General features: G+C 52.6%; 1 protein-coding gene and 1 long non-coding RNA gene across 2 annotated transcripts; one reads left to right on the top strand and one right to left on the bottom strand.

The window, feature by feature from the left end:
- Positions 1-556: 556 nt before the first annotated feature.
- On the top strand, positions 557-1,285 carry LOC131483728 (proline-rich protein HaeIII subfamily 1-like). The gene has a single exon (XM_058682087.1). The coding sequence runs from the start codon at positions 557-559 to the stop codon at positions 1,283-1,285; it is 729 nt and encodes a 242-aa protein (XP_058538070.1).
- A 6,190-nt stretch (positions 1,286-7,475) lies between these two features.
- LOC131518695 (uncharacterized) lies at positions 7,476-10,622 on the bottom strand. Its single transcript, XR_009265246.1, has 2 exons — positions 10,507-10,622; positions 7,476-10,305 (listed from the first exon to the last, which is right to left on the bottom strand). It is a non-coding gene; the product is annotated as an uncharacterized LOC131518695 (long non-coding RNA).
- Positions 10,623-10,959: the final 337 nt, after the last annotated feature.

Genomic DNA, 10,959 nt, shown 5'->3' with positions numbered 1-10,959 from the left:
CTTCCCTGTAAAATGAATTCCCACGAGCAGCAGCATTGGGCAGGCGAGAATCTTTAAAACGCAGGGGTCGGGGAAGGAACGCAGTGCCTCCCCCCCCCACCCCCCCCACCCCCCACCGGCTCAAAAGGCCCGAGTGACCCTGCGCGGCCCGCCACGGGGCGCAGGTGAGCCGAGACCTGCGGGGACCCACCGGGGACCCGCGGGCCGTCCGCAGAGTCCCCCTCCAGGCCCCCGGCCGGCCCTCCGCCCGCGCTCCTGCTCCCCCCGGCCCCCCGTCAGGGCCTGGCTGGCGCGGCCTCGGTTTCCCCGGCTGTCTCCGCGGGCTGGGGCGGAGGCCAGGCCGGCGGCGACCCGGGGCGCCGGCGGGAAGGGGGTCTGCACGCGGTAGGCCCGGCTGGGAGGTCCCGCCGGCCTCCGGGGCGCGACCCTCTAATCCGCTTTAGTCAATATATTGTGCGCTTTTCCTTCGGCAAAGTAAACAGGGCGGGCGAACAAAGCGGCGGCCGCCCGGCCCGCGACTCCCTGACCCCGGGGTCGCGCCCTTTGTTCGCCCTCAATGGGGCCAACCCACCGCCCGCCGCGGCTAATTGGGGCGCGTGCCGCCGCCAAGGCTACCGCCGCGGACCCCAGACCCCGGCGCCAGCTAGGGCCTGGACCCGGACCCCGACCCGGACCCCGACCCCAGACCTCGCACCCCCGCGCGGACCCGGACCCGGACCCGGGGCCCCGGCTCGCCTTGGAACTCGGACCCGCACCCGGACGCAGACTGAGACCCCCGCCCCCGGACCCCGGCTGGGCTCAGGACTCGGACTCGGACACGGACCCGGGACCCCTGCTCGGATCCCGATCTCTGCCCCACGCAGACTCCAGACCTCGGTTCGGACCCCGGCCCGCGCCCTGCCCCGCCGAGGGCCCGATCCCCGGCCCAGGTCGACCCGGCCGCAGGCTGGGACCTCAGCCTCCGCTCTCCGAGGGGTGCAGACCCCAGGCCCCAGACCCGCTGCAGACCCGGCCCCGCGCCGACCCCGCCCGCCTCCCTGTGTCGCGAGCCCGGGGGCTGCCAGGAGGAGGCGCTCGCAGGCCTCCTCGCCGCCGGAGCAGGTGCGGACGCAGTCGTGTCCCCCTACCCAGCCCCGACCCGCTGCAGGAGACTAGCCGCGGGCGGCAGATGCGCCGGGTCCGCGGGCAGACCCTAGACCGCCACCGCAGCGACGTGGGTGCCTGTCCCCCTGGGAGAAGGGCCCCGGGACCCCAACAGAAGCCACCTCTATGCAGCGCCCTTTAGGTACGGCGGAGGTGCGGAGAGAAGCTTACTGTGACTTGTCTTTTCTTTCTCTGCTCTTTATTTCTGCTGGGAATAAAGGAAATCCGGGAAGCAGAATTCTGAGTCCCATTGAGGGAAAGCTGGAACCTTTAGACCCTTTGCCCACCAGGCTTCACCACCTTGCCGGAGTCTGGGGGTAGTTCTAGGTAAGACTGGGGTCACAGAGGTATTAGGAAGGCAGTTGATGCTAAGGTCGGGCCTCGATCATTCCATGGCCTCTGTGTGCTTTGTTTTTCCCTCACATTCAGGACAAGGTTATAATTTTTATCCCCAAAAGCTTTGGAGACTTAGCTCCTTGCAACTTTTTTTTTTTTTTAAAGATTTTTCTTAATCTTTTTTTTTTTTTTTTTTAAAGCACTTTCTCTTGTAATTAAGGTGCAGAAAGGAAACAGGAGAAAGGAGACTTAGAAGGCTTTGCATTTGGAGAGGAACATCAGGGTGTCTTCTAGTTCTTGGTCAGGTCAGGCCAGGCCCTTACGCCGCCCTCCTCATTTATTTCATAGCTGCATTCACCTGGCTTTGTTATGGAGGCCCTTTTAAATGTTAGGCTTGTTTCTGAGCTTGTCAGGTTTGGGGGTGGAATATTCGAGCTTGGAGTTTGGCTTCGGGAAGATTCGGAGTTGTGGCTTGCTGTCGTGAGGCTGGAGCCCAGGTGGGGGGTCCCGCATGTGAGCGAGCTGGTGGGGAGGCCGGTGCTTCAGTACGTTTTTGTGTGTGGCTCAGATCTCAGCTGCAAAGGGAAACCCTCTGGAGGCATGCCGTGCTGCCCTCACCTTCCCCAGGACTATTTCCTGAAGAGCCCAGGTCTGTCTTTCTACATCCCTTCCTCTTTGTTGGTCCCCCATTGCCGCAGCAACTACCTGTCCTTTCTCTTTTCCGAGGCGCCGTAACACCATCAGGTCAGCCTACGTGTGCCCCTGCAGAATGCTGATGCGTGGGCCCAGGCCCCTGGCCACCGCTCCAGGAGAGAACAGCCCCAGAGAGGCTCTCTGCAGGCAGCCAGTCGTCAGTGGTCCTTGCCAGTGTGAGACTTGGAGCTCCCCCCCCCCCCCCCCCAGGCCGTCCTGGTCACCTGCTTGGCCATTTATATTGAAACGACTTTCAGTGGGCTGCCAGGTTCACAGAGGGCTGAAGGCGGGAGAAGGCTCAGGTGGGGCTCAGAGCCACCCTGGCTGCTTGGCTGGGGAGACCCTGCTCTCGGGGTGCTGCGCACGCCCCGGCAGAAGGGGTGGTGGACAGAGGGCATTGCAACCCCCCGGCTCTGGCGAGGCTGCTTTGTCACGAGGACTCTGGCCGGCCCAGCCGCGAGCTTGTGGCTGTGATTTTACACCGGAGGTAGACGCATCCCAGCCCAGATTTGAGGGCGAGATCAGGATGCAGCTAGCTGGGAAGGGTGGACGCCTTAGATGACCGAATCTGGCCGCAGGGGTGGGGGATCGCCAAAGCTGGCCCGCTTAAGGCAGTTCTGGGACCCAGATTTCAATGGGGCTCTGTTTTTCCTGGGAATGGTTCTTACCTATAAAATAAGCCTATGTGTGTATGAGTAGGAAGCGGTGGGTGGTGATGTTTTTAAAAAGAGAGAGAGAGAAAGGAAGCCAAAATAACAAAGTGGCGTGTGTTGGTCCCGGGTCTGTGCGGTATTAGGCCAAGTCACTGTTCCGTCCACTTGGGCCTCAGTTTCCCTGGCCTTTAGGGAGGCGTGATCCTTCTTTTTTTTTTTTTTTTTTTTTAATTTTTTTTTCAACGTTTTTAATTTATTTTTGGGACAGAGAGAGACAGAGCATGAACGGGGGAGGGGCAGAGAGAGGGAGACACAGAATCGGAAACAGGCTCCAGGCTCCGAGCCATCAGCCCAGAGCCTGACGCGGGGCTCGAACTCACGGACCGTGAGATCGTGACCTGGCTGAAGTCGGACGCTTAACCGACTGCGCCACCCAGGCGCCCCAGGCGTGATCCTTCTTATTCTGTCTTCCTCTTGGGTCGTGAGGATCCCATGAGCCTGAGGTGGGTGAGAACGCTGTAAATTATGAAGCACTTGCTGTAGGTAGTTGAGATGCTGTCCTTATTACCTTAGGAAAAACCCTGTTCTGTAGGCTGCTGTTTTATGATCGAAACTCCCGGGGACCCTGTGGTACCTGGCACAGACCGAATGCCCTGGGTGTTTTTGGTGACTTGAACTGTATCGAAACCCGCTGCCTTAGCTGTAAGAAGGATGCGAGCCAAGCCTGGGAAGAAATTGGGCAAGATAAAGAGCATCCTTGTCCCCTCAAGGCCTCTGGACATGACACCAAGATGGCCCCCAATTTGGGGGGTTGGATGTGACGGTTCCAGAGACCCTCTTCCTTCTGGCACATACGCCTGAGAACCTTGAATGTTTATCCCAGAGTCCGAGCCCAGACTCTTGTCTGCGGCCACGCCTGGCCCGGTTAGGGTAAGGGTCTGCGCGGCCCAAACCCCTGGCCCAGCCCGCTTCTCCCTGAAGAACCCAGCTCACGTGGCTCCCGGAGCTGCGGGTGCAGAGAGCACACGTCGACGCTGGCCCCCAACACTGGCGTTGCCGCGTTTGTCCTAGTGACAAAGAATGAGGTCAGCTTGGTTTGCCATCCACAAATCACGATTTTTTTATTCCAAGGAGAGACTGTCTGTATGTGAGATCGGTCCTTGTCGTCTACAGCAGGTTGTGTTTTCACTGGCTTTGGGTGTTTGCACGTGTGTCATAAAAAGGGAAGTGACCCCCAAGAGAATTCGGGTAGGGCCTGCCCTTTGCCTGGTTTAGGGGCACCCCTGCTGGACCTCAGATCAGCTCCAAGCCATAGGGCGGGAAAACTCTTCTTCCTATATACATACACACACATGTACACACACACACACACACACACACACACACACACACACACAGGCAAGTGCGTGCACATGCGCACACACATGTATCCCAGGATATCCTCGTGTTGTTAACATTTAATGTTCTAATTTTAAATTTCGAGGCACCAACTGACTGTCTTAAGAGTCTCATTCAGCCTGTCTGCCTTGGAGCGATTTTATTTGCAAGCCTTTGCATGGTGTCAAAGGGCTCTGTGTTTCTTGCAGACCGTGTTCGGGTGGTTGAGTGTTTTGGTTTTCGGCCACAGCTGGTTAGTTTTTCCGAATCTGTAGATCCAGGTGTGCGTTGCGAAGTTTTCCCCCCCCCCCCCCCCCCCCGGCGAGAGAAGTTTCCCGGTGAGCTTTGGAGCCCTCCTAGAAGTTTCCGGCATTCTACGTGTGAGAGTAGAATGCCAGTTTCGGGGCTGTCAGTGTGCGGGCAGGAGGCGGCAGTCACTCCTCCTAGACAAGAAGACGCAGAAGGGGCCACTTTGGAAGCAGGATCCCGCAGCATGTTTAGAAGGCAGAGTCGAAAAACTGGTCAATGGAAAGAAATTAGCAAAGGCGAGAGCCTTTGATGGTGGTTAAAAAAAATCACTGCCCGGGAGCATCGTGGGGAACCAAGCCCGTGTGCACCTCTCCTTATTTTGAAAGAAATTCTTACAATATATGTTCCTCATGTGAAAATTACATGGACTCTTATTTTCAAATTAATGTCACCCTTACCTGGTTGCCTACATTACTACTTCCTTTTCTTTAAGAAAAATGAAGTTCATGTCCTTTTAATATTAGGAGTTACACCAAAAGTTGCTCTAGAAATAGCCAGAAACAAAACAGGACAAAAGCGTCGGCCTTCTTTTTTTTTTTTTTTTTTCCTTCTTCAGTATTTTTCTTTGCAGCCATTAAATATGATCTTGTCCTGCAGTGATAAATTTAGCTAAAACATTACTTTTCGTAGAAAGGGCATCTGTGAAAAATCCAGCCTTAACTTTGTCTTTGTGTTAACCACATCTAAAAGCTACGATATTTAGACACAGTAAAAAAAAAAAAAAAAAAAAAAAAAAAAAAAAAGAGGCTGTCCTTCTATATAAAGCAAATTACTCGCCCGTGTTGTGTGAAATCAGATTTTAAGAAAATAAAATGGGAGTATTTTGACAAGACCACTGTGGTCAAATTTCCAGCAACTTGAAATTGTCACCTCAAAAACCCCTCATTCTGTACGTGATCACTTTGTAGGTAGCTTGCTTGGGTTCTGTTGCAACAATATTTTAAAGAACGGACCTGTGAAATCTTCGTTTTAAAAAACATGCCTGCTGTCCTTTGCAATTTAACAATGAACCTTTTGAGTTCTAACTCAGGATTTATTTCCTTTCTTTCCTTTTTCTTTATTCTAAGGGCTTATAATTTACCTAGCTCACTGAGGAACTGTATGGCTAAGAAATGGTCCTAAAGTTTTCATTTCAGCTGGGGCTGGGGGAGAAAAAAATTCAACTGACTTTCAGCATTATTTTAGAAAATTTAAAAAAAACGCACAAAAACATTTGACAGTTTTTAGTTTAACATTGCTTTAAATTTTTAATAGCTCAAGTCTGCTTAGATGTGGTTCAAAAAGAATATATAGTCATTGAAATAGTCAGTGACTGTTTCGGGCTCCGGATAAAGGATCGATAAGGTGCAAAAACATTTCAAATAAATCAAGGCTTTCAACTGAGAAACGAAGGCATTCTTTGGGGAGAGAAGTTCTTTTCAGATTTTCTGATGTCTTTTCATTTTTGTGCGAGTAGGTAACTTGGTCTACTGGCAACTGTTAAATTACAAATTCCAATCCATCTTTAATTGCTAACACAAATTTGCTACACGTGGCATCCTAAATTCTTCAGGAAAATGTTAATTTCCCAATTGATGATGATTCCATTTTAGGAATTGCAGGAGTGAGCGACTAAATTCAGAACCCACGTCTCGTTGAGAGTTGATTTTGATTTTTTAAAGACTTTAGTCTGTTCTGTGCTTTTTCGAATTCCTTATATCATGCTGAGAACCTAGCTTTACCATTTGGTGTATATGTGTGTAACCAGGAGTACTGGCCTGTCATCCTGAATTCATTTTTCCTGACTTATTCAAAGTAGTTACTCTGACTACTTCAGAGTGAAAAAGATGAATTGTAATTTTTCATCTGCCAGGAGAAATTTTTTTTTAACGTTTATTTATGTATTTTGAGGGAGAGAGAGAGAGAGAGAGAGAGCAGTGGAGGGGCGGAGAGAGAGGGAACGAGAGAGAAGCCCAAGCAGGCTCTGCGCTGAAGGCAGATGCAGGTCTCGATCTCACGAACCGTTGGAGAGCATGACCGGAGCCGAAATCAAAAGTCAGACGCTTAACCGACTGAGCCACCCAGGTGCCCTCTCTGTAAGGGGGAATTGTGGTTACCAGCCCGTGTGTATTACATACAGTATATTCACTATGTGTGTGCGTGCAATCGAGTACACATTTATTGCAGCCTTCTGGAATGGTCTACCAGCATGCTCGGTGTTTGGTGGGGGAGAGGGCTGCTAATGTGGAGTTTTGCCCCCTGCTTTGTTTCTCAAACATGCTTGTCCTGTGGCCAGAGTTTTATTTCGGTTGCTAGTGAACGAATGCCAAGTTTAACATGAAATGGGGTGAACGAAAGCAAAAGATTTTGAGAATGGTTCATGATGTTTGGAAGGAAGGAATCCTTTCTGTGTGGATGCTCGCTCACATTCCTTCCCCCGGCCCGAGAGCCTAACTCAACGATCTTTCGCCCGTTTTACCTGCACCGACACTAGCAGGCTTCTTTCTCCCCTCTCCTCTTCCTCAGCTGTCTCTGTAGGAAAAAAAACCAAGGGCGTTCCCAAGGCAAACTGATGCCGGTGGGTCTGTGTGCAAAAGTAGGGGTACACGCAGCCACAAAACAGGCAGAGCGAAACGGAATCCCAAACCGGCAAACTCCTTTGAGACAAACGAACGAAACGAAACGAAACAAAACAAAAAAACCAAAAAAAGAAAAAAAGAAAAAAAAAAAAAAAGAGAACAGAACAGAAAAGAAAAAAGAAAAGAAAAACTCACAAGCCTGCTTTGCCTTTACACACAGCACCCAAAGCTTCTTAGCAGCTCCTCAAAAGGGCACATTGTCTGGGATGACTGAAGAAGGGGTATCTAAGCTCTCACAATCTCAAGCTGATTGGGCAGCTTTGAAAGCATGGTTCTTCTTGAGTGTGCGAAGTTGAACGTTCAAAACCCAAGTGAAAATGTAAGTTTTCACTCACACGCATCCTGCTTGCTTTTAATGAGATTAAACGCATCTGTTTACTAAGTCCTTGGAATGTCTTGTACACCGAATTTTTTTTGAACTACTAGAAGTCGCTGCGTAGGGAAAAGGGACAGTAAACTGGAGTGCCCGCGGCCTTCTGGGCTGTTCTGAGGCCGGACGCTGGGCCGGGGACACGGGCTCGGAGGCAGAGCAGGAAGTCGCCAGCTGCATTCCCATTAGGCAGATCTTGGGAGAAATCAGGAAAAAAATAACTGTATAAGGCCGATACTGTAAACATCCCGGTATATCGAGAGCCTTCCTATGACTTATTTTTTTCAACGTCTGACCTTAGGCACGGTGTGGCTCACAGACCCAGACCAAGTTCTTTCGCCAGGAAGCCTGTCCATCATAATAACACTCACCAACAAAGTAAATGTTCCAGGTTTCTGTTTTGAGAATTTGAGCACACTTGTTAATATTATTTGCTCTGAATAACGTAATATGATAGCAAGTTGGGAAAAGACTTTAAAAAACCAACCTGAAGAGTAGCCAGTGGAATTACCTGAAAGCTATTATTTTCCTTGAATAAAGCAGAATTTGATTTCTGAATTTGTAACCAAATTATATGTAAATCCTTGCCAAGTATAGAGAGGATTAAAAAAAAAAAAGTGCGTGTTCTCAAATATGGTTCTGACTCACCCAATTTCTTGTTTTACCAAATAAAAATTAGGAGGGGGCGGAAAACAGCATCAAATTAACTTATTAATGTGTGTGAGAGCAAGAAAAAAAAATCAGCTAATAAAAAGGTTAGCAACTCGGGTGTGATTATACAATGATTTCAGGTGAAAATTACAAAGTTAATACGCTGGCATTCAGTCAGTGCCTTCCGTAATGATACCGTTGTCAAATTTGTATTTGTGCCAAAGGAACAAAAGTTGTAACTGGCATAATGTAAGATAATCTCTTTTTCTCTGTGGCTTTTTAAATTCAACGTTTTAATCCACCAACGGAATCACAAAACATGTATCACATTAGTTATAATATTTATAGTGTTTAGGAAAGTGATTATCAATAGATTAGAGCGCAGTTGTTGGAGTGCAGTGTGTGTGTGTGTGTGTGTGTGTGTGTGTGTGTGTGAACGTTATCACAGAGGTATACACATCTCTAGAGTTAGCACTTGGGGAACGGTTTTATGTGAAAATAGTAACCATATATTTATTTTCAAAATCCCCGTTCAGTAGTTACCGAGCTTGCTCATTATTTTGGAAAAACAAGGTTTGGTATGAAAAGGGCCCGAGACTTAGTGTGTTTAGATCTCTGCATTCAGCCAGTCTCGAAAAGTATTGTCGTTCTGGAGTCCCCAAAGTTGCTAAGCCACAGAATGTCTGATGGGTTTTTTTTTTTTTTAAAGCCGTTGAACCATGCAGTAGAGATGGGGGGCTGGGGGGGCGTGTATAATGGCAAGCGGTGCTTGGGTTCTTCCTCGGTGTGGCAGCGGCAGCAGGGGAGGTGATAGAGGGTTCTGGGTGGCTCTTTGGGACTGCCTTGCACACACTCAGTTTGTAGGACGTGCTCTCTTACCCCACAGGCCTAGTCAGGGCTGGGAGCTGTAACAGGGAAGAAGATTATAAAGGACGGGTGCTAGACAAGAGACGTAGTTCTGCCGTATTGCTAGAATACAGACACGGCATTCCTAAGCCTGGAGCTGCTACGAGGGTGTCCTTTACTGAGGAAGGAGGAGCACAGAATTCCTGGGCACCCAGCTTGGGACGCCACGGTCCTTGAGGCTGGGAGGGCCACCCTGGACCTTCCTCGGGGAAAGAGTGAAACCCACCCCATTGTGAAGTCACCCGGCTTGGGCTGTCTCTGCTCTGCTGTGAAAAGTGAAAGTTGGTCAGCATTTCAATGAAAAGAGTCACCGGAAAACATTTCTACTCCATTTTCTAAAACTCAGTTTTCTCAGAGAAATAAGAAAAACTGCCTCTAAAAAGAGGCCACGGTAAGAGTCTAACACCCGGGAAAGCAATTTGGGAAGATTCCTTAGTATATCCTGACCTTTTCCCCTCCCCGTGAAACCATGTATCTCACAGGTGGGTGTCCAGCCACAGTTCAAGGCCAAGGTCATAGGGGCCTAGAGAGCTTCCAAGGTGGGTGGGTGGGTGGGCAACCCAGGCCCCAGCCCAGCCCTGCCTCGAGCGGCCAGTTTCCTCTTTCTGGGCAGTCCAATCCAATATGGAATGGAGTTTCCTGGGAAGCAAGGGCACACGAGGAACTTTTGAATGTACCAATGGCATAAAAAGTATATATATTTTTATGACAACGAGCAAGTTTCAATTGGTTGACAGAAATGGCGAGATGTGACGTCAAGGGACACTGGTTAGAATGCCAAGGCCGGCTGGGTGGGGGGGGGGCGCTGGGGGGAGACAGGCACAGAGAGACATTGGGATGGGGCCCAGGAGACCTTGTTCCCCTCGGGCCCCCGTCGCGGGCGTCCTGGGACAGCCAGGTCCATCTGGCTCTGAGAGAGGGCATGCCTGGACAGGGAGAGGGGGTCTGAGCATAGTGACCCGGTGTCGTCCCCGAGCGACGGAGGCCCAGGTCGGCCTTTCTGCGGGGAAACCACTCAGGCGCCCCCGCGGAGCCGGCGGTTCAAGCTGCTGCGGCCTCCTTGGCATTATAACCGGTGTCCGGGCCCTGGAACCCTGCCTGTCGCGACCCCCGGAAGGGGGCGCGGGAGGGAACCGCGCGGCCCCGGGGTGTTGCAGTGTAGTCGTCGGTCTCGGAGAGAGCAAAGCTGCGGCCTAGAACTTCTCTCCGCAGCTCCTACGCTCCGGGCCAGGGGAGCAGGAAGTTGTTTCTGCGGGGAAGGAAGAGAGCGAGCTCGGAGCTGGGCAGCGGCTCTGGGCACGGTGCCCCGCCATCCCACGCCTTCCCGGCACCGTGAGGGCACCCCTTTCCGCCAGGCACCTTGCACACCCCCTCCATCTCTGGGCTCAGTGCGCTACCCCTCTCCACTTCACCAGATCCCGTACAGCGCCCGCCCCCCCCCCCCCCCCACCTGGCACCGCGCCCCTCCCTCCGCCGGACCCGCGCCGTCCGGAAAGCCGCCGCGGGGTCGCCCTGGCGCGCGCCCTGCACCGGGGGAAGCCCGCCGCCGTGGACCCCGAGCCCTGTCCCGGGACCTCGTCTAGAGCTCCGTGGCACACGCTGGCCCCTGCAGTGCCGAGCCCGGCGACCCTAGCCGCTCTCCGCGGCGCGCACGGGTCTGCGCGCAGGCCAGAGACCGTCGGTCCGCCCGGGGTCCCCGAGTCGGGCCCGAGCCTGCGCGCGCGCCCCGCTGCCCGCAATCATGGCAGCCGGAGCCTCGGAACGCAGCCGCCGAGCGCGTTCCGGCAGCCGCCTCGGTGCCAGGGCGGCGGGGCGAGCTGGGGCCAGGGCTCGCGCCTGCCCGCCCCAGCAGCCGCGCGGCCCCGGGGCGCGAAGCCGGAGACGGATGGGTCCTCGCGGCGGT

The sequence above is a fragment of the Neofelis nebulosa genome, chromosome 8, assembly GCF_028018385.1.
Source record: "Neofelis nebulosa isolate mNeoNeb1 chromosome 8, mNeoNeb1.pri, whole genome shotgun sequence".
NCBI classification, from domain to species: domain Eukaryota; kingdom Metazoa; phylum Chordata; class Mammalia; order Carnivora; family Felidae; genus Neofelis; species Neofelis nebulosa.
The sequence above is the reverse complement of the archived record's forward strand: the minus strand, read 5'-3'. Positions and strand labels throughout refer to the sequence as shown.